At 42.4% G+C, this 23,136-nt stretch overlaps 1 protein-coding gene across 1 annotated transcript in view; it reads left to right on the top strand.

Moving 5' to 3' along the window:
- The window catches only part of LOC103352041 (complement C5), a gene marked incomplete at its 5' end in the record, with an annotated part of 65,455 nt that extends 54,238 nt beyond the window's left edge, over positions 1-11,217 (top strand). Inside the window, 3 exon segments of the mRNA XM_070056211.1 lie at positions 3,989-4,062; positions 8,334-8,453; positions 11,040-11,217. Coding sequence (XP_069912312.1) covers positions 3,989-4,062; positions 8,334-8,419 — 160 coding nt within the window.
- Positions 11,218-23,136: the final 11,919 nt, after the last annotated feature.

The following is a 23,136-nucleotide window of genomic DNA, read 5'->3' as shown; positions in this document are numbered from 1 at the left end:
AATGGTTGTTGATTTTTGTGCATTGATTTTATATCCTGCTACTTTACCAAACTCTTCTATGAGTTCCAGTAGTCTTTTAGTGGAGTTCTTTGGATCCCCTAAATAAAGAATCATGTCATCTGCAAATAGGGATAATTTGATTTATTTTCTTGCCTAATGGCTCTGGCTAAAATTTCTAGGACTATATTGAATAGCAATACTGACAGTGGGCATCCTTGTCTTGTACCGGACCTCAGTGGAAATGCTTCCAACTTTTCCCTATTCAATATGATGCTGGCTGTGGGTTTGTCATAAATTGCCTTGATTTGTTGAGGAATGTTCTTTCTTTCTTTTGTCGCTCCTCCGCGGGCTTGCGGGAGAATGACACCGGACCGGACGCTGTTGTTTAAGCAAATGACTCTGCGTTGTGCGCTCAAGTTTGCTCCTGTGCTAACCGCATTCTAACCACATTCCACTTGGTGTGTATCCGCATTCTTGTTATTCTTTAGGCGCGTGGTGTGAGATGTCTGCGGCGCCTCGTGGCACATAAGCAAATCCCCCTATGCCACTTCTATCTCGCCTTTATAGTCCTCTCCCACCAATCCGTGCTCTGCTGCCCATGTGCTGAGCACGCTGTTCTCCAATCACAGGTTGGATCAAGAATCAGCTAATTAACGAAGCAGCTGTGTAAGATTTGTTTACTCCCTCTCAGCGCCATATGGTGGGAGATCAGGTGCAGAGAGTTAGTCTCAATAGTCTCAGTAGTCTAGTCTCGTCTTATTTTGCCATGTTGCGGGAGATGGGCCCTGCTCCCCACAGGGCCCTGCTCCCCACATCTATCTATCTATCTATCTATCTATCTATCTATCTATCTTTCTTTCTTTCTTTCTTTTTTCTTTTTTACAGGCAGAGTGGACAGTGAGAGAGAGAGACAGAGAGAAAGGTCTTCCTTTTGCCGTTGGTTCACCCTCCAATGGCCGCCAAGGCCAGCGTGCTGCGGCCGGCGCACTGCGCTGATCTGATGGCAGGAGCCAGGTGCTTATCCTGGTCTCCCATGGGGTGCAGGGCCCAAGCACTTGGGCCATCCTCCACTGCACTCCCTGGCCACAGCAGAGAGCTGGCCTGGAAGAGGGGCAACCGGTGCAGAATCTGGTGCCCCAACCAGGACAAGAACCCGGTGTGCCGGCGCTGCAAGGCGGAGGATTAGCCTGTTGAACCACGGCGCCGGCCGGGAGGTCTTTATTTCACCTTCATTCACAAAAGAGAGCTTTGCAAGGTATAATATTCTGGGATGACAGTTTTTTTCTCTTAAGTCTTGGGCTATATCTCACCATTCTCTCCTAGCCTGTAGGGCTTCTGATGAGAAGTCTGCTGTGAGTGTAATTGGAGGTCCTCTAAAAGTAGTCTGGTGTTCCTTTTGTACACATTTTGAATCTTCTCTTTATGTTTCATTGTGGTGAGTTTGACTACAATGTGTCATGATGAGGATCTTTTCTGGTCATGTCTATTTTGAGTTCTGTTTGCTTCCTGTACTTGGATGGCTCTTTCTTTCTCCAAACCTGGGAAGTTTTCTGCTATTTTTCACTGAAAAAGGCCTTCTAATCCTTTCTTTCTCTCCATGCTTTCAGGAACTCCTAGAACCGATATGATAGGTATTTTTTTATAGTATCCTGTAGATTCCCAACAGTGTTTTTTAATTTTCTAATTTCCTCTTCTTGTCTTTGGTTTAACTGTATACTTTCCTGTGTTTTGTCTTCTAAGTCCGATATTCTCTCTTCTGCTTCACCAATTGTGTTTTTAAGGCTCTCCACTGCATTTTTTATTTGTTCTATTGATTTCTTCATTTCTATTTCTCTTTAAGATCTCAATTTCATATTCTATTGAATTTTTCATTTCATTTTGGTTCTTCTTTAAGATCTCAATTTCATGGGAGAAATTTTCTTTCATATACTGCATGGATTTCAGTAGTTCGTGCATTGCTTTTGATTACTTCTATGTCATCTTATGATCAATTTTTTGGGTTCCATTTCTTGCATTTCTTCTATCTCCTCATTTTCACAATCTAGTATTGAAGTGTCATGTTCTTTTGTGGGCGTCATGTTGTCTTCCTTATTCTTGTTTCCTGGATTGCTGTGTTTGTTGTTCGGCATTTGTGGAGATAACTCTCCTTCCTCCTCCTCCTCCTCCTCCTCCTCTCCCTCCTCCTCCTCCTCCTTATCCTTCTTCTTCTTTACTTTTTTTTTTTTTTTTTTTTTTTTTTTGCTGTGGCGGCTTTTATCATTGTACTGTGACTCTGTAGATAAGTGGAATATCTGCTTTCAGTGAATCTCTAGAGGCTTGTAGTGGGTGTGGCCAGAAAGCTCTGTTCAGTTCTCCAGGGTTAAGGGCATGCCTAAGGTGACACACCCGGGTTTGGCATGGCAAATCAATCTCTGTTAATCAGAAGGGAGGTATATTCTTCTCAGCTGAGCTCTCTTCAATGGAGACCAGAGCCTGAGTGCTAGCCCCAGTGTGTATAATATTTGTCCTTTCTGTCCCAAGGACCACACAAAGGATCTGTGCAGTCCCCAGTGTAAGTTCAGATTCCCCAGCAGTGTCTCTCACCAGGTAACTAGGAACCCCCACGTGTGTGGAATCTCCCACTGAAACTGCCCAAAGTCCCAGCCACACCATGAGTCCTCCCACACACCCTCAAATTTTTTCACAGTCCCAGTTCAGAAGCTTTACACAGTCATAAGTTCCTAGCCCTCTGTTAGTTCTCCCCACCAGAGTCAGGAATCTCGACTCATCTGATTGCTGGGTGCAGACACAAGCTGGCACAGCTGTTACATATGTCCAAAATGGCTCCTGCTCTATTGGCTTGTTACAGTATGCCTTTGTAAAGTGATTGGGGAGAGAGAAATGTGTCCATCCCACCCTTTTCTTTTTCCTTTCCTTTCCTTTCCTTTCCTTTCCTTTCCTTTCCTTTCCTTTCCTTTCCTTTCCCTTCCCTCCCCTCCCCTCCCCTCCCCTCCCCTCCCCTCCGCTCTTTTTTTCTCCTGTAGTTTGGCTGGTACACTTACCCCCACAGAGCTCCAAGCCTGGTTCCCTCTAGGCTCTTCCTGCTGCTTTTTCAGCAGTGGCTTGGGCTGCTGTGGTCTGATCTCACCTCACTTTCCAGCGCTGGTGCATAGGCTCTCGGATGTTGGAGTCCCAAGTTGTGGGCGCCCATGCCCTCCACATAGGTCTACTGTGTCCCTCTAATTTCGGTAGAATTTCCTCTGCTGTTTTTTCCCTAACTCTTCCCTGAAACTACACTATCGCCACTTTTTTTAAAAAACTATCTTCTCCTGGACTAGAGCAGTAAGCTCCCTTCCTACTCTGCCATTTTGGAACTCCAGGAGTATGTATTTTGTTGAACCATATTTATCTGCCTGTATTCGAACATATTTGACTTACACAAATGAGAACTCCATATGCTTCAACTTTTTTAAAATATATATTATTTGTTCTGAATATGTAAGAGACCCTATTATCCTCTGTTGTTCAGTTTTGTTATTTATTTGAGAGTCAGAGAGATAGAGGCAGAGAGATAGACAAAAAACTTCCATCTTCGTTTACTATCAGATACCCATAATGCCACAGGCTAAAACCAACAATCAGAACATAATCCAAGTCTTCCATATGGGTGGCAGGAACCCAACTACTTGAACCATCACCTCTGCCCCTCAGGGAACCTGGAGTCAGAAGTCCACCTGGTATTGAATGCAGGCACTCTGGTGCAGGATGCAGGCATCCCAGTCAGCAGCTTAAATGCTAGGTCAATGCCCACATCTACCCTGTGACCTTTCATCTTTTCTTAAACTCATCTCCACTCATGGCCAGTGATTTAAGCTTACTTCTTTGTGATTTGCCTTAAGAGACCATATTAGAAAAGCACAAATATTCTGATTAATAGAGCATGATAAGTTGATTCAAGTTAATCAAGGTTCACCTGCATTCAATGACTATGAAACATTTTATCTTCTAGGCATCAGCTAAAATTGGTGCTACCTGATTTACCAACTACCTGGGAAATTCAAGGTGTTGGCATTACAAATAAAGGTAAGTAGCTGATGTGCTATATGATGTTGAAATAAGGAGTAGTATATTCATTTTAATCTATTTTTATTTTATTGACATTTCAACCAGGACTTTGGTATTAGCATATTTTATGCTCTCATAATCTTGGATTAAAAAAAAAAACTATGTCTTTGACCATATTTTGACCATGTAATATATTTATAAGCCATCAGTTTGTGAGCAATAATTTCAGGGTTCCATTTCCCTAAAACCTTTCTGATTTGCTGGGGTTTAACAATGGAATGCATTCCTGAGTTCTCTCCCAAATTATAGGTCACATTGCAAATCAATACCACTTATAAATAATTTTTAAAAATATTTATTTTATTGCTCACAAACTTAATATTTTAACCTGCCTAGTAAGTTCTATAATAATTAATGACCTTTCTGTTATGATGAAAAATAGCATTAGGGCAGGCTGCTAAAAACCAATGCAACTTTCTAACCACTGCATCATCAACAATAACTACCACCACCAAAGAATAACAATCCTGATAAAGTTACAATGATACTAAATTCTAAAAGCACAATAATTTACCTAAAAAAATAGAAGTTGAAGGTAGCTTGACATAAGGAGGTGTGAGGAAGGCTGAGGCTGCTGAATTATGGACATAACTAAATGCAAAAGATCTGGGAGTCTGATGACCAAAGTGAGCCAAGAAAGTGTAGGGAGAATGGGCCTCTTGTTGTAGGACTCCACTTCTCATTTCTGGCAGCATTCCACTAGGTAGTGGCCTTTGTGTTCAGCTGCTTTAGATAGTGGTAAAAAATATTAATATGCTAGAAAAATGCATATGAATCAATGTAATACATTCCTTTCATTTCCCAAGTACCATTCATTATGAATTAATTAACATTCAGGCATATACCTATAGCAGAACGGACTGAATCTAGAAAAGTTGTTGGTATATAATTAATATTTTTACTTTTGTACCTTAAAGGAAATTACTCTAGAACTAGCAGAAACTATTCCACTTCTACTTTATTTTAAAAGTTCATGAGATACTGGGGGAAATATAACTACCAGCTGAATATTTGATGATACTAAGAAATTACTATTGACTTTTTGGGGTGTGATAATAGCATTGAAGTTATGTTTAAAAAGGCAAGTTGTTTCTTTGATATATATACACATATATATGATATATATGTATACGCACATATATGATATATATACATATATATGATATCATATATATGTGTGTATATATGTACATACATATATATATGATATACATGGCTGGAGCTGGGCCAATCTAAAGCCAGGATCAAGAACTTCTTTCAAGTCTCCCATATGGATGCAGGGGCCCAAGTATTTGGGTCATCTACAGCTGCTTTCCCAGGCACATTAAGAGTGAGCTGGACTGGAAGTGGAGCAGCTAGGACTTGAACCAGTACCCATAAGGGATGCCTTTGTTGCACATGGTGGCTTTAGCCTATAGCACATGTGACTTTAGCCACAATGCCAGCCCCTGTTTCCTACTCTTAAAAAAATCTTTGGGACCTGTGCTATCATGTAGTGGGTAAAGCCACTGTCTACAGTGTTACATGGGTACTGGTTTCTGTTCTGGCTGTTCTATTTCCAATCCAGCTCCCTGCTAATGCGCTGGGGAAAGCAGCAGAGGTTGGCCCAAGTTCTTGGATTCCTGCACCCATGTGGGAGACCTCGAAGAAGCTACTGGCTCCTTGCTTCAATCTGGCTCAGCTCCAGCCATTGCAGCCATTTGAAGAGTAAACTAGCAGATGGAAGATAGATCGATCGATCGATCGATCTTTCTCTTTCTGTCTGTAACTACCTCTCAAATAAATCAGTAATTTTTTTTAAGATTTTATTTATTTATTTGAGAGGTAGAGTTACAGACAGTGAGAGAGAGACACAGAAAGGTCTTCCATCCATTGACTCACTCCCCAAATGGCTGCAACGACCAGAGCTGAGCCAATCCAAAGCCAGGAGCCTGGAGCTTCTTCCAGGTCTCCCGTGCGGGTGCAGTGGCACAGTGCTTGGGCCATCTTCCATTGCTTTTCTAGGCCATAGCAGAGAGCTGGATTGGAAGTGGAGAAGCCAGGACTAGAACTGGTGCCCATGTGGGATGCCAGTGTCACAGGCAGAGAATTAACCTACTGGGCCACAGCACCAGCCCCAATAATTTTTTTTTTTTAAAGAGTAGGAAACAGAAGTCAGAAGGAGCCTAATCAGGACTATAAAGTGGATACCCAATGATTTTTTTATTGAAACACTCACAAAATTGTGCTTGTTTAATGAGGAATGAATAGGAGCATTGTCATGTTGGAGAAGGACTCTCTAGTGAAGTTTCTTCAGTGCTTTTCTGGTAAAGCTTTGGCTAGCTTTCTCAAAACCCTGTCATAATAAGCAGATGGCATTGTTCTTTAGCCATCCAGAAGGTCAATAAGCAAAATGCCTTGAGAATCCTACAGAATCTGTTGCTATGACCTTTGCTCTTGACTGATCCACTTTTGCCTTGACTAAACCATTTTCACCTCTTGGTAGCCATTGCTTTGATTGTGCTTTGTCTTCAGGATCATACCAGTAAAGTCATGTTTCATCCCTAATTATGAGGATCTTTATTCTACTTATTTAAAATCTCCATTGAATGTTCTGCTCTTGTCTGAAAGTAATTTGAGCATGGCAATTTTTGCATCCATCAAGCAATAAGTTACTCAATTTTAATTTTTCAATCAGAATGTATAAGCTGAACCAATTGAGGTGTCTATGGTACTGACTATAACTTCTGCTGGGAATCATAGGACCTCTTTAATTAGGGCATGAACAAGATTAATTTTTTCCTCAAAAATTAATGTGATTGGTCTGCCACTGAAGGCTTCATTTTCAAAACTGTCTCATCCCTTCTTAAAATGAATTATCCACTTTCAAACTGCTGATTTCTTTGGGACATTTTCCACATAAACTTTTTGTAATGATTTTACTATTCTTCCACCCTAGTTTCACCAAATAAATTAGATGTTTGTTCTTGTTTCAATTTTTAGTAGAATTTATGTTGTTCCAATAGGGACTCTTTTCAAACTGATGCCCAATCCTTATTAGTGCTTCAAGTTAGATGCTGTTCAGTCATGTTATAATGAATTAGTATAAATTTCTTTTGGTGCAAAAATTTTCTTTTCATTATATCTATTTTCCACTAGCTATTTTAAGATTCTCTTATATAAGTTCCATGAAGGCAGAGATTTTTGTCTTTCTTGTTTACTGTTTTTTTAAGATTTATTTATTTGAAAGAGTTACAGAGAGAGGTAGAGACAGAGAGAGGTGTCTTCCATCTGCTGGTTCACTCCCCAGATGGCTGCAATGGCCAGAGCTCCACTGATCCGAAGCCAAGAGCCAGGAGCTTCCTCTGGGTCTCCCATGTAGGCGCAGGGGCCCAAGGACTTGGGCCATCTTCTACTGCTTTCCCAGGCATAGCAGAGAGCTGGATCGGAAGTGGAGCAGCCGGGACTAGAACTGGCACCCATATGGGATGTCGGCACTTCAGGCCAGGGCATTAATCCACTGCACCACAGCACCAGCCCCTCTTGTTCACTGTTGTATTTATATTTAGCTGGAACAGTGGCTAGTCCAGCACAAACTCTTCAAATGTTAATTAAAGGATAAGTGTTGATGCCATAGGTTAAGCTGCCAATTGGGATGCCTACATCACATACCAAGGTGCCAATTTGAAGCCTGTCTCCTCTGCTGCCAATCTAATGCTTCCTGTTAATTCGTCTGGGAGGCAGCAGATGATGGCTCAAATGCTTGGACCCCTGCCACCAACATAGAAGACCCAGATGGAGTTCCAGGTTCCAAGCTTCAGCCTGGCCTAGCCCTGTCTGTTGTGGGCATTTGGAGAGTAAAACAATGAATAGAAGATCCTCTCTGTCTCTGCCTCTCTCTCTCTCTCTCTCTCTCTCTCTCTCCCCCCTCCCTCCCTCCCTTCTTCCCTCCCCCTCTCCCTTCTTCCCTCTCTCCTTCCTTCCCTCCCTGTCTCTCTTTCCCCTCCCCCCCCCACTGTGTGTGTATCACTCTGCCTTTCAAGTAGGTGAAAACAAAGAAATATTTTAAAATCTTAATTACTTAGGGAAATAAGGGTCACTAAATAAAGCTTCCAAGAACTAGAGAGAAATGTAGAGGAGAAAAGCATAGTATATGATTTTCTTCCTTTCCACATATAAAGAAAAATAGAAGAATTTGAAAGAATACTCAGAATCTGCTCGCATGCTGACGTGTGCTGTTACCCCTATAGGTCTGTGTATTGCTGATACGCTGCAGTTGCAAGTATATGAAGACCATTTCCCAACCATAAATGACAATGCTACAAGACTTAATTAAAAGGCACAGTATCCAACACCAAAATTCTAGGAATGTAAGTAAGTAGGTAAATGCATGACACAAATATCAATGGCTAAGAAAGATAAGATCACTTTACTTAGTGCACAAGACATCTAAGTGGGAAGGAGGTTGTGTGAGAGACGGGGAAGAGGTGCAAGACTCTCTCTGAAATCTTAACATATTGTAAGGGAAGCTAAATGATGCGTTAGGTGAAGACAAGGTTGACAATGATGGGAGGTTTCCCTAAGTAAATCTATAGAAACAGAAAGTACATTGGTTGTTGCTAGGCGTTGGGGAGAAAAGGATTAGGAAGAAACTGTATAATGAGGTAAGAAGTGACTGCTGAAGCCATAAAAACTGAAGAATAATTATGACCCCAAACATTGTTATCAATACATAAATATCATCTTTGCTACAACTGAGGATCAGTTTGTAATAGAAAGCTCTGCTTGACAAGACCAGGCCTGACACCCTGACTGCTATCTGCTGACCTCTGCCACCTGCCCTTCTCTTGACAACCTGGCTGATGACCACCTATGGCCAGAAAAAGGTGTTTTTGGTTGAGTACATACTAGTAGAAAAAATGGCTTTAAAAAATAAAATTACAATCTTAAAATGAAATATTTCAATATACTTTTTGTGAATTCTACCTTCTATTAAAAGAGAATATTCTGGGCCGGTGCCGCAGCTCAATAGGCTAATCCTCTGCCTGGCAGCGCCGGCACACCGGGTTCTAGTCCTGGTCGGGGCGCTGGATTCTGTCCCGGTTGCCCCTCTTCCAGGCCAGCTCTCTGCTGTGGCCAGGGAGTGCAGTGGAGGATGGCCCAAGTGCTTAGGCCCTGCACCCCATGGGAGACCAGGAGAAGCACCTGGCTCCTGCCTTCGGATCAGCGCAGTGCACCGGCCGCAGTGCGCTGGCCGTGGCGGCCATTGGAGGGTGAACCAACAGCAAAGGAAGACCTTTCTCTCTGTCTCTCTCTCTCTCACTGTCCACTCTGCCTGTAAAAAAAAAAAAAAATATTCTGTATTGCTACCTTGCCCCTATCCCCCCCAATAAAACCTTTAATAGTTCTGCTAGAGCTCAATATAATGTTTCTTTTTTTAAAAGATTTATTTATTTATTTGAAAGGCAGACTTACAGAGAGAGGGGGGATGGGGGGATGTATATAGAGAGAGGTCTTGTATCCACTGGTTCACTCCCCAGATGGCTACAATGACCTGAGTTGCGTTGATCCGAAGCCAAGAGCCAGGAGCTTCTTCCAAGTTTCCCACAGGGGTGCAGGGACCATCTTCTACTGCTTTCCCAGGCTATAGCAGAGAGCTGAATTGAAAGTGGAATAGCCGGGACTTGAACTGGTGTCCATATGGGATGCCAGCACTGCAGGCGGTGGCTTTACATGCTACATTACAGCACCAGACCTTCAGTATACTGTTTTTTTGTTTGTTTGTTTGTTTGTTTGTTTTTTTAATTTTTTGACAGGCAGAGTGGACAGTGAGAGAGAGAGACAGAGAGAAAGGTCTTCCTTTGCTGTTGGTTCACCCTCCAATGGCCGCCGCGGCCGGCGCACTGCGGCCAGCGCACCGCGCTGATCCGATGGCAGGAGCCAGGAGCCAGGTACTTTTCCTGGTCTCCCATGGGGTGCAGGGCCCAAGCACCTGGGCCATCCTGCACTGCACTCCCTGGCCACAGCAGAGAGCTGGCCTGGAAGAGGGGCAACCGGGACAGAATCCGGCGTCCCAACCGGGACTAGAACCCGGTGTGCCGGCGCCGCTAGGCGGAAGATTAGCCTAGTGAGCCGCGGCGCCGGCCTCAGTATACTGTTTTCTAATAATTTGTTTATCAGTAGTCATGGATGTCAAATTCAAAAGAAGAAAACACTCTGTTGGACATTTTTTAAAAGATTTATTTATTTATTTATTTGAAAGGCAGAGATAGAGACAGACAGACAGACGGAGAAACAGGGAGAGAGAGGTCTTTCATCTACTCATTCACTCCCCAAATGGCTGCAATGGCTAGAGCTGGTGTCATAGGAGGTAGCTTACCCCACTGGGTCACAACACTGGCCCTGTTTTTTTCTTTTTAATTATTTATTTATTTGAGAGGTAGATTTACAGAGAGAAGAGAGAGCGAAATGTCTTCAATCTGCTGGTTCACTCCCCAAATGACCACAACAGCTGGAGATGAGCCAATCTGAAGCCAGGAGCCAGGAGTTTCTTCCAGGTCTCCCGCATGGGTGCAGGGGCCCAAGCACTTGGGCTGTCTTCCACTGCTTTCCCAGGCCATCAGCAGGGAGCTGGATCAAAAGTAGAGTATCCAGAACTCAAACCAGCACCTATATGGGATGCCAGCCAGTGCTGCAGATCAAGGCTTAATCTGCTAGCCACAGCACTGGCCCATATGTTGGATAATTTTTAACTAACCCAGCATTTATCCTTTCTTTCCTCCTTATCATCAAAATCTGAATTTAACTGGCCATATACTGTCTTGTTTCCCTTGAATTTGAGCAGAGCTTAGTCTCAAGTTCCCTAAGGAAAAGCAATTAGTGTGGGATTTCCAGCAAGGCTACTCAACAAGAATTGCTTCAACAAGGAATGTCCGTTTTTTGCCCTCTTTTTGCAGCCCTTGACTTGGACCATGAAGTAACACTGAAGATGGAAATTAAGTGCTGGAATAGTGCAACAAAAGGTTTCTAGCCCTGCCTCTGATGATATGTGGAATCACAATTCTAGCCGTTGATCTCTCACCTTTAGGTTTCTTTCAAGTGAGAAGGAAATAAATGTTTGTCTCATTAAAGCTAGTTTTTTTGATTGTCTATTATATAAGTGGAATTTGATTCTAATTCATATAGACTCATTCTAAATACTGTTGGTTCTAGCAAATAAAATATATGAGCAGGAGTTTATCAGAGGAATATGGTTTGTATTCTTTTTTTGTTTTTAAAGTAATAAGGAAGGTTTTTTTAAAGATTTATTTATTTATTTATTTATTTGAAAGATAGAGTTACAGAGAGAGAGGGAGAGAGAGAACATTTAAGAGAGGGAGATGGGGGGAGAGACAGAAATTTTTCATCCACTGGTTCACTCCCCAGATGGCTGCAACAGCCAGGACTGAACCAAACTGAAACCAGGAACCAGGAATTCCATCCAGGTCTCTGTTATGGGTGGCAGGATCTCAAGCACTTAGACCATCTTCTGCTGTTTTCCCAGGAACATTAGTAGGCAGCTAGATCAAAAGTGGAGCAGGCAAGACTCAAACCAGCAGCGATTTAACCCAGTGTGCTACATAGGACACTGGCCCCTGGTTTGCTACTCTCAATCCCAGATTTATTTCATCTTTCCAACTCTAACTTCTGTCCTGCTTTCTTCACGTTCCTATATCAAATATTATATTGTATCATATTCATTTTCTTTAATTGCACAATCAATGTCCCAGTCTATAATTTTAAGAAGTTTAGTCTCTATATAGATTATACATACTTTCTTCCCCATTGGCATGTTTTCTCCCATTCAGGAAATAGGCCAATCTGCAGAATACCAAACCACAGAAATCCAGGTCTCAAAAGATCTAGTTTACCTGAGAATCAATGCTATTGAATGTCGCCCTCACAGATTTCAAATTTATGAACTGGAACGTAGATCAGCTTTACCAAGAAGTTTGGGGTTTTTTTTGTTTGTTTTGTTTTGTTTTGTTTTGTTTTTGACAGGCAGAGTTAGAGAGACAGAAAGAGAGAAAGGTCTTCCTTCCGTTGGTTCACTCCACAAATGGCCGCTACAGCCGGCGCACTGTGCCAATCTGAAGCCAGGAGCCAGGTGCTTCCTCCTGGTCTCCCATGTGGGTGCAGAGCCCAAACACTTGGGCCATCCTCCACTGCCTTCCCGGGCCACAGCAAAGAGCTGGACTGGAAGAGGAGCAACCGGGACAGAATCCGGCACCCCAACCAGGACTAGAACCTGAGGTACCGGCGCTGCAAGTGGAGGGTTAGCCAAGTGAGCCACGGCGCCAGCCACCAAGAAGCTTTTTGATATCTTTGACAGGAATGTTCCTATGGAGATTTTTCAGTTTATATTGATTTATACTCGGATTATTTTAGTTAATTGATTTCTTTTAGATGCTTTTAGAATTAAAATAAACATTAAGCTTTTACATATTTTAAGTCTAAATTTGAAAATTGAAAGTTTAACTCTGTTAAAATTTAATTGACATTGAGATCTTTAAATTTACATTTTACAAATATGATGCTTCTTCTGGGGCTGTTAAAAAACTCTTTTGAGGGGCCAGCATTGTGGTATAGCAGGTAAAGCTGCCACCTGCAACACTGGCATCCCATAGAGGTACCAGTTCAAGTCCTGGATGCTCTACTTCTGATCCAGCTCCCTGCTAATGGACTTGGAAAAGCAGTAGAAGATGGTCCGAGTGCTTGGGCCCCTGCCATCCACATGGCAGACCCAGAGGGTGCTCTTGTCTCCTAGCTTTGGCCTGCCCCAGCTCCTACTGTTGCAGCTATCTGGAGAGTGAATCACTGGATGGAAGATGTGTGTGTGTGTGTGTGTGTATCTCCCTCTCTCTTTGTAACTCTTTTAAATAAATAAATAGATCTTTTAAAAAAAAAAAACTTTTTTTTGAGTTGGAGGTTGTGACACAGCAGATTAAGCTGTCACTAGGGACATCTGCATCCCATATTGGATTGTCAAGTTCAAGTCCTGACCACTCTGCTTCCAAGCCAGCTTTCTACTAATGCACCTGGGAGGCAACAACTGATGACTCAGAAGGAATTCCTGGCTCCTAGCTTCAGCCATGCCCAGCCCTGACTATTGTGGGCATTTGGGGAGTGGACTAGTGGATGGAGGAGCTCTCTCTTTATCTCTCTGCCTCTTCCTCTTTGTCACTCTGCCTTTAAAGTAAATGAATATCTAAAAAAACTTTTTAAAATTTATTGATTTATTTGAGATACACACACACACACACACACACACGCCATCTGCTGATTATACCCCAAATGCCCCACAATAGCCAGGTCTGGGCTGAGGCAGAAGCCAGGAGCCAACAGTTGGGAACTGTAGCCAAATCTCCCACATGGATGATAGGAACTCAGTTACTTGACCTATCACCATTGCCTCCCAGTGTCTGCATTAGCAGGAAGCTGGAATAAAGAGCCAGAACTGAACCCAGGCACTCCAGTGTGGGACCAGGATCTTAACCACCATGCCAAATGCTTGGTCTCAGTGCTTTTGAATTTAAATTTTTAAAATGTAATTGATAGTAATAGGATATTAAAGGTGATACGCCCTTTGTGGAAATAGTGAGAGAACACAAAAATTTCTAACGTTTGAAAAAGTTTGAAATACCAGTGTCTATCACATGATTCCATCACATAGAAAATGCTAAAATTTTGGTTTCTAATAAGAAACAACCATGATCTCTTATTAACAGTTTCAATATGAAAGGGGGAAAAAACTCAAGGAAACTAACTAGGGAGCAGCACAAGCCGGTCTGTGCTGTCCTGGAGCTTTGCCAGGGTTGTTGAAAGCTGACAATAACTTTATTAAGTGGACAGAGTAGGTACTCTCTCCTATTTTACCACTGAGAAAAGTAAAACTCAGTTAAGATTGGGAAACATAAAACCCAAAGAAATATAATACATACTCAACTATTTATTAAAAAGAAAATAAATGGAAATGAGAGATAGAACATGACAAGAGAAATAAGGGCCAGAGGCTAGTGTTGGTGAGATTCATGAGAAGTCGTGGCCTCACAAATAAATTATCTTAAGATATATTAAATAAGTGAAATTTCCCAGAACAACCACTAGTTGTGAAAGTTAACTAAATTTTGAAAGGTATTATTGCAATCTCTGCCTTTTCCTGTTTTTTGGTGGAATAAAATTTTACTCTATTAAATAGGGACTATCACATCTTATTTCATAGAAATACCTTTATGGAAAAGCATTCTGATTCTGTGGCCTTTCTGAATATTGCTGCATGGTGCAGCATCCCTTGCAACATGCATGGTGCAAGGGATCCTCAGCAAATTAACAACTGATTTCAGAAAGCATGGAGACCACAAAGTAGTGGGATGATATATTCAAAGTGCTAAAAGACTGACAACCAGGCATTCTGTATAATACCATTACTTTGGTCATTAGGATTCAACATATGAATTTTGGAGAGATACAAGCATTCTGAGTCAGCTGTAACAGAACCCAAGGGCACTGGTTCAATGTTACCTTAAAAATTTCTCATCTTCTTGACATTCTCTGATCACTCTGCCAATGCCTTGCCCTGCATAATTAGAAGAGGCTCTTTGTGATATGTTTTGAGATTTATCTTTGGAGTCAGGTAAATCACTCCTGACTTAGTTCCTCCAGGGTTGGTTTTGTGGGTATGCAACCTGTGCAGTCACCTAGGGCTGTGTACTTAAAAGGGCTCCACACTTGGTTAAATGTCTGTTGTTGCTATATTGAAATTATAAATAGTTTTATCTTTGACTTTGTGTTTTATAAGCAAACTCATAGGACAGTAGAGGATGTACATGAGCAGAGGAGATAATGTAATATGAATTACACCATTCCTAACCACCCCATTTACATGAATGCTTGGAATATCCCATGAACACACAATTCTAGTGGACCCACAATGTGTAGAAGTTTAGTGAAGCTCAAAATGAGTACAAAGCAATGTATTAAATCTGTTACTAAGCAAGCAGAGCTCCTGACATCAAAAAAAGACCATATTTGCCCTTGACCAGAGAAAGAAGGCAATGGAATTCTAGAAAACAAGGAACGTTATATCCTTTCCCACTCTTGTTACTTCCGTGTGTCAGGCAACCACTCAACCTGAATACAGTAACTTAGAGGGAAAGAGAAAGGGTAATCCACAGTTCCTTTTCCTTTCAGGCTTTCCTTATTCATCAGTAGGCAAAGGTAGAGAGTGTTGGTGGAACACACACATTTAAAAAAAAAAAAAAACAATAGTTGGGTTAGTTTTGTACAGCATTTCTGCTGTTTTGGGATGAATACAATAAATATGCATGCTCAAGCTATGAAATAAGAATTGTATGATTTTGACTATTCCACATACCCATGAAATGCTCTTTCATTTGCTTTAAAAATGGCCTTGAACCATATGAAGATGAATGGCAATATTCATGCAGATAATCTGAAATGTTAATATCCTTTTATCTTTAATGACATTAAAAATAAAATTAAAATGTACCATGACAAGTTGAGGGATAGACTACAGAGGAGAGGAAAAATCTTAATAGCAGCTTTTTCCCGCTCTTTGAACAAGAGACTCCACTTTTCTCTTGTACAGGGCCCTTCAAATTATTTAGCTGGCCTTGTCTACTTCCTGGTATGTGATTCTGGACTTTTTTGTCTTGAACTTTCTTTGATTATCCGACTCTTCATCTGTAAAATGTGCATAATGCTAAATCAAGCCAAGCAACATCAAGTGACTTCTGCTGAGCAATCATTTTATTAATTTGTTATTTTCTTTGCATCTCACTTTTGTCGATAGCCAGAAAGCATTCTGGGAAAGGAGAATATATACATTTGGTAGGCGGAGGGGGAATAGAAGAATTTGGGAGGTTTGGTAGCTGTTTTGGAAGAAAAATCATTTGAAAAGTTTCATGGTATATTTTAATGAATATTTTTGCATTTCTCTGTTTAAAAAGTATTTCAGAAAGAAAGTAAAGAGTTGGAAAAGCAGGAGATAAGAGGCTAAAAGGAGTCATCAGAAGAACTCCTTCCATGTTTACATGACTTACAGTGCTAAGGGAGTTCACACAAAGGCATCTTATGACGAAGGAAAGAACTGAAGAAGCAGTTCCCAGAAGAGAGTTTGTGAAGCCAGTTTGCCTTGGAAACATGTCCCTCCGAGGCACTAGCGACATCAGCACACATTTTCCCAGTTTCCTTTGGGAAATTATCAAGTTACGACCAGCAGGTGGCACTTGTGAAGCTTCTGTTCTTTAGAAGCTTAGAGTGCGCTTGCAAACTGAAGTGTTGATGACAGTGGCAGTAGTGAGTGAAAGGAACTTTCACAGAAGTAAAATTTTGAGGAAAATATCTATTCTGGTTTGCAAGTTAATTATTACTACGTGATAAATTACCCCAAAAGTTAGTGGCTCAAAATAGCAACAAACAGTAATTATCTTCCCAGGTCCTACAAGCAGGAATTCAGGAATGGCTAATCTGGATAGTTGTGGCTTGAACTCTCTTAAGCGATTGTAGCCACCTACAGGCGTGCTGAGGCTGGAGGATTCACTTCCAAGACAGTGGAAGTGTCACCCACATGGCTCAGGGCAGGAGGCTTCAGTTCTTTTCCACATGGGCTTCTCCATAGGCTTCTTGAGTGTCCGTACTACTTGTGGCTGGCTTTCCCTAGAACAGACAATCTGAAAAGAGAAGACAGGAATAGCAATGTCTTCTTGTAGGACCTGACCCCAGAAGTCATTGTTCCTTTACTTTCACTCTTCTCTATTGATAGGTTGAACCAACTCTTATACAGTGTGGTAGGAGACCCCAGTAGGAGGTAAGGATCCCTGTAGACCATCTTGGAGGCTGGCTATGACATCAGCCTCTGAATGAGTAACAGGTACTATAATTAGGTGAAAGGGGGCCGGTGCTGTGGCACAGCAGGTTAACGCCCTGGCCTGAAGCACCAGCATCCGATATGGGTGACAGTTCGAGACCTGGCTGCTCCACTTCCAATCCAGCTCTCTGCTATGGCCTGGGAAAGCAGTAGAAGATGGCCCAAGTCCTTGGACCCCTGCACCCGCGTGACAGACCTGGAAGGAGCTCCTGGCTCCTGGCTTCTGATTGGCACAGCTCATGCTGTTGCAGCCTTCTGGGGAGTGAACCATCGGATGGAAGACCTCTCTCTTTCTCTGTCTCTGTCTCTCTCTCTGCCTCTCTTCTCTCTGTATAATTCTGACTTTCAAATAATTAAATAAATAAATATTTAAAAAATAAATAAGAATTAGGTGAAAGAACTTAATGTCTAACAAGTAGGATTGTATGAAAAAGAGTGCTCTGGTGGAGCCAGAGAGGGGGTTAGTGAGCTGAGCTGAGCTTCATTAGAAAGTCTATAGTATAGAAAGAACAGCTCAAATGAAGTATAAAACTGTGAGGGGTAGAGGGAGGGTGGGTACTTTCTTCCTTTATGTTACCTCTTTTTGTTTCCTCTGAAGGAAATGTGCTTAACTGCACTCTATTGCTAACATTTGGTTTTCTCCTCTGTCTTACTATTTTCCACCTCCTCCTTTCTCCTAAATCCTCTCCTCCTCTATCACTGATTAGGACCTAAAGTGGCCTTTTAGGACCTGCTATCCCACCCACTACTCTGGTGATGACAAGAATAGTTTGAGCAATGGCTTTCTTTTTTATCTTTCCCCAGTTATCATTTGGGACTAAAATACAAATTTATCCACATGTATTTGAATCAGTGTGTTCCCTAAAACATGGCTTATTTTCTGGCCAGTCCCACCTCTGACCTTCTGTTTAGCTGAGATCTAATACCCAATCTAATATCTAGTACTCAGTCTGCCATTTGACTGGTTTTCACTTTAGGCGATCTTGCTCCAGCACATAGTGAGGAAGGGAAAGCCAGCTATACGTCAGACTGGCCCTTCAGTTGTGTCATGTTTATTCCGCTGTGTACCTTTCAACTTTTGCCTTTGAACACATAATCATATGTAAGCAAAAATCTTAATGTATGGACCAAACTATAAATTATTTATAAAATGGAGGGTCAACTACAGACAACACATCTGGAGAAGGTAAGACCTCAGCATTGCTTGGTAAGTCCCCTTCTTTTTCTATGGATCCCAACATAGTCCAAGCTCCATCTCCACAAGACTGCTCAGTGTGTTTCCAGAGGCAAGTTACCACAATTCTCTGACCCTCAGTTTACTCACTGATAACCTAAGGGCAATGAAACCCTTTAGAGTGGTTGTGAAGATGAGAGAGGATTTAGTGAGGTAATTATGACCACAACTGACACGTATTAGGAACTAATAATTGGCAATGATTGTGTTGTCATTATCTGGATGAGGTCCTGAAAGGTTGGGAACACGTCCTCTTTGTCAGAGTCCAACTCTTGTATACATGAGCGGCATCTGTGGGTCTTGAGATGGTGAATGAACATCTATGGCATTTCTTCTTCTTTTTAAAAATATTTTTATTTATTTATTTTTAATTTATTTGACAGGTAGAGTTATAGACAGTGAGAAAGAGAAAGGTCTTCCTTCTTTGGTTCACTCCCCAAATGGCTGCTACGGCTGGAGCTGCTCCAATCCGAAGCCAGGAGCTTCTTCCTGGTCTCCCATGCATGTGCAGAGGCCCAAACATTTGGGCCATCTTCCACTGCCTTCCTGGGCCACAGCAGAGAGCTGGACTGGAAGAGGAGCAGCCGGGACTAGAACCCAGCGCCCATATGGGATGCTGGTGCTGCAGGCGGAGGATCAACCTACTGCGCCACAGCACCGGCCCCAGCATTTCTTCTTAATTAGTAGACCAGTCCCTGGGAAGTGAGAAGGCTTCCAACAATATCTTGTTTAATGTCAGAATGAAATTATTTTGGAACAAAGACTTTTTTAGAGTTTATGAGATGAAGAAGTAGATTATACATAATCTTCTAAAGGCAATCAATGCTATAACAAGGGAAAAAAGTTTTTAGTGCTGAGAAGTATTCTGGTCTATGTCTACCTTTTTGTGTTCTTGTGCTCATTAAGTTAGAATTCAGATACTCAAAATGTCACAGTTAGAAGGTGTCTTGAGAAGTCAGTCAGTTATCCAATCCAAAACTTAACTTTAAAACAATCAGGAAAAAAAAAAAAAAAAAAAGAAGGAAGGGCAAAACTCTACCAGGCACAACAATAAAAACATTCTTCCATTTTGAGAATAATGAGACCGTAACTAACATATTCTGCCTGGCTGGGCCAGAAAGGTAGAATTGTACTGAATACAGATAAGCTATTATTCCATAAACTTTTAAAAAATATTTATTTATTTATTTGAAAGTTAGAGAACGAGAGGCAGAGAGAGAGAGAGAGAGAGAGAGAGAGAGAGAGAGAGAGAAAGGTCTTCTATCTGCTGGTTCGCTCTCTAATTGGCCACAATGGCCGGAGCTGCGCCAATCCGAAGCCAGAAGCCAGGAGCCTCATCCAGGTCTCCCACGCTGGTGCAGGCCATAGCTGCTTCCCCATATGGCTGCTTCCCCAGGCCATAGCAGAGAGCTGGCTCGGATGTGGAGCAGTCAGGACTCAAACTGGCGCCCACATAGGATGCTGGCACTGCAGGTGGCAGCTTTACCTGCTATGCCACAGAGCTGACCCCTATTCTATAATTTTTTAAAGAGTATGCCATGAATGTGTCTTAGTAGTATCCACCACTTTTAAGGTTCATGCTATGTGTCAGTTACTTTACACATATGTCATTCTCGTAAGAGCTCGTGACATTATTATTTGGAATTTATAGAGAGTATAAGACTCAGGTACAAGTGGCATTTAAATTGCCTGAGATCACATGGCTAGTTAGAGCCAGGATTGATTTCAAGTCTGCCCCACACCAGACTATACTTTTTTTTCAGTGAAATATTTCAGACTTTTAGAAAAGCACAGCTACCGGCCTATCAATTGCCAGTATAATTACCACAAAATTCTGTTGAATCGTGTGTGAGAAACTGCTTCACTGGCTTCTGATATTTCTTTAATATAAAAGCTAGCAGACACAGCAGCTTTTCCTATTCCAAATTTCTCCTTCTATTCCCAGACATAACTACTGTCTTGATTTAGTATTGACCTTTTCCAACCATATGTTTATATAATTACTACTAATGTTAAGTGTCTATAGGGGACCGGCGCCGCGGCTCACTAGGCTAATCCTCCCCCTTGCGGTGCAGGCATACCGGGTTCTAGTCCCAGTTGGGGTGCCGGATTCTGTCCCGGTTGCCCCTCTTCCAGGCCAGCTCTCTGCTGTGGCCCGGAAGTGCAGTGGAGGATGGCCCAAGTGCTTGGGCCCTGCACCCCATGGGAGACCAGGAGAAGCACCTGGCTCCTGCCTTCGGATCAGTGTGGTGTGCCGGCCACAGCCCGCCGGCCGCAGAGGCCACTGGAAGGTGAACCAACGGCAAAGGAAGACCTTTATCTCTGTCTCTCTCTTTCTCACTGTCCACTCTGCCTGTCAAAAAAAGAAAGAAAGAAGGAAGTGTCTATAGGGACGACGCTGTGGCGTAGCAGGTAAAGCCGCTGCCTGCAATGCCGGCATCCCATATGGGCGCCGGTTTGAGTCCCAGCTGCTCCACTTCCTATCCAATTCTCTGCTATGGCCTGGGAAAGCAGTGGAAGATGGCCCAACTCCTTGTGCCCCTGCACCCACTTGGTAGACCCGGAGGAAGCTCCTGGCTCCTGGCTTCAGATTGGTGCAGCTCCAGCCATTGCGGCCATCTAGGGAGTGAACCAGTGGATGGAAGACTCTCTCTCTCTCTCTCTCTCTCTCTCTCTCTCTCTCTGCCTTTCCTTCTCTCTGTGTGTAACTCTGACTTTCAAATAAATAATAAAAATAAATCTTTTAAAAAAGTGTCTATAGACAATAGTATATCTTTAAACTTCTGTAAGTGCTATCATGCTCTTTGTGTCATTACATAATTTGGTTTTATCAGTCCACATTGCATTCCCTTGTATGAATATATAGTAATTTGTTTATCATTCTGTTGTTTTAGATTGTATCCTAATTTTTGCTATTACAAATAATGCTACAAAGAATGTTCTTGTATTAGTCTCTTAGGTAAGTATGTGAAGTATTTTTTGGGATTTATACCCAGAACATCTACTTTTTCATTATCAATACGAGGCTTTTTGGGACATGTGGTGAATTCCTGATGAGAAGCTGGGATACTGGAATTTGGGTATGGATACTGGTACAGGATTGTAAAGAAACAAGGGACATTTAGAGGGCTTGGTATTGATAGCCCAATTCACTTGGGAAAGAAACTTTATCTTGAAACTAAAGCAGCAGATCTTGGGTACAAGGAGAAAAGATCACGGTTTCTCCCTTGGCCTGAGCAACCAAAAACTTTATTTCAACCTGGATTTGGATAAGTTGCTAAAAGGTAGTAACAGGGAGGGACCAAATAAACAATTGGAAGAGGTTGCTTGGTGTTTTAAGTTAATGTTTGTTAAAGCACATGTCCAGGAAACCCAGAGTTCCCATGGAGTCTCCTGAATACTACCTGGGGTTATGTGGGAGGGGGGTGGAGAGACAGCAGGGCTCTCCCACTCTGCCTCACCTGGAGCAGCCACACTGTTTACACAATGGACTTCCCTGCAGGACTTTGTCTCTCTCAATAAATGTTTTTGTAGCTGAATGCCTTTTATTTATTTATTTTTTATTTTTTTTATTTTTGACAGGCAGAGTGGACAGTGAGAGAGAGAGACAGAGAGAAAGGTCTTCCTTTGCCGTTGGTTCACCCTCCAATGGCCACCGCGGCCGGTGCGCTGCGGCCGGCGCACCGCGCTGATCCGATGGCAGGAGCCAGGAGCCAGGTACTTTTCCTGGTCTCCCATGGGGTGCAGGGCCCAAGCACCTGGGCCATCCTCCACTGCACTCCCTGGCCACAGCAGAGGGCTGGCCTGGAAGAAGGGCAACCGGGACAGAATCCGGCGCCCCGACCGGGACTAGAACCCGGTGTGCCGGCGCCGCTAGGCGGAGGATTAGCCTAGTGAGCCGCGGCGCCGGCCTGTAGCTGAATGCCTTTTTAGACTCATTTAACTATACACACACACATGCACATATTCCCCAGATAACAGACTGATGAGATTTGCTTATAAGCTTCCCTAATCAGATAAGTCCTTACCCCAAGATCTGTTTCACGCTGATGACATGGTTAACCACTAAAATGGACTATGTGTGCTTTATTCTGCCTATATATGCAGTAATCCTATATTAATTACCTATATATAGGTACCTATATATACCTATAAATATAATCCTATATTATTATTACCTATACTTATAAAGACACACCAAATTTAGTGCATAAATCAGTTAAGAATAATAGTATCAAGGGGCCGGCGCTGTGGCGCAATGGGTTAACGCCCTGGCCTGCAGCACCAGCATCCCATATGGGTGTTGATTCTAGTCCCAACTGCTCCACTTCCGATCCAGTTTTCTGCTATGGCCTGGGGAAGCAGTGGAAGATAGCCCAAGTTCTTGGGCCCGTGCACCCACATGGGAGACCCAGAGGAAGCTCCTGGCTCCTGGCTTCGGATCAGCACAGCTCCGGCCTTTGCGGCCGACTAGGGAGTGAACCAGCGGATGGAAGACCTCTCTCTCTCTCTCTCTCTCTCTCTCTCTCTCTAAACTGCCTTTCAAAAAATAAATAAATCTTAAAAAAAAAAAAAAAGAATAAGAGTATCAAATAGCATTTCTATTTTCTCTATGGGAACTGTAGCTCTAGTACCACTCAAGACTGTTCCGAGACATTGCAAAACTTCATTTTGGAAATCTGCTTCTCTTGGAGACATTTTGGCAATCACCAGCTTCTTCTCTCCCTATTGTGGTCTTCTGAAATATGCAGGGTACTTCAAAAAGTTTGTGGACAATGGATTTACAAAATTAGTTTATTTTGGTGCTAAAAATTGAAATCTGGGGCTGGTGTTGTGGCATAGCGGGTAAAGCTGCTGCCTATGTCTCTGGCATCCCATCTGGGCAACAATT

This window comes from Oryctolagus cuniculus, chromosome 1, assembly GCF_964237555.1.
Source record: "Oryctolagus cuniculus chromosome 1, mOryCun1.1, whole genome shotgun sequence".
Lineage (NCBI taxonomy): Eukaryota > Metazoa > Chordata > Mammalia > Lagomorpha > Leporidae > Oryctolagus > Oryctolagus cuniculus.
The sequence above is the reverse complement of the archived record's forward strand: the minus strand, read 5'-3'. Positions and strand labels throughout refer to the sequence as shown.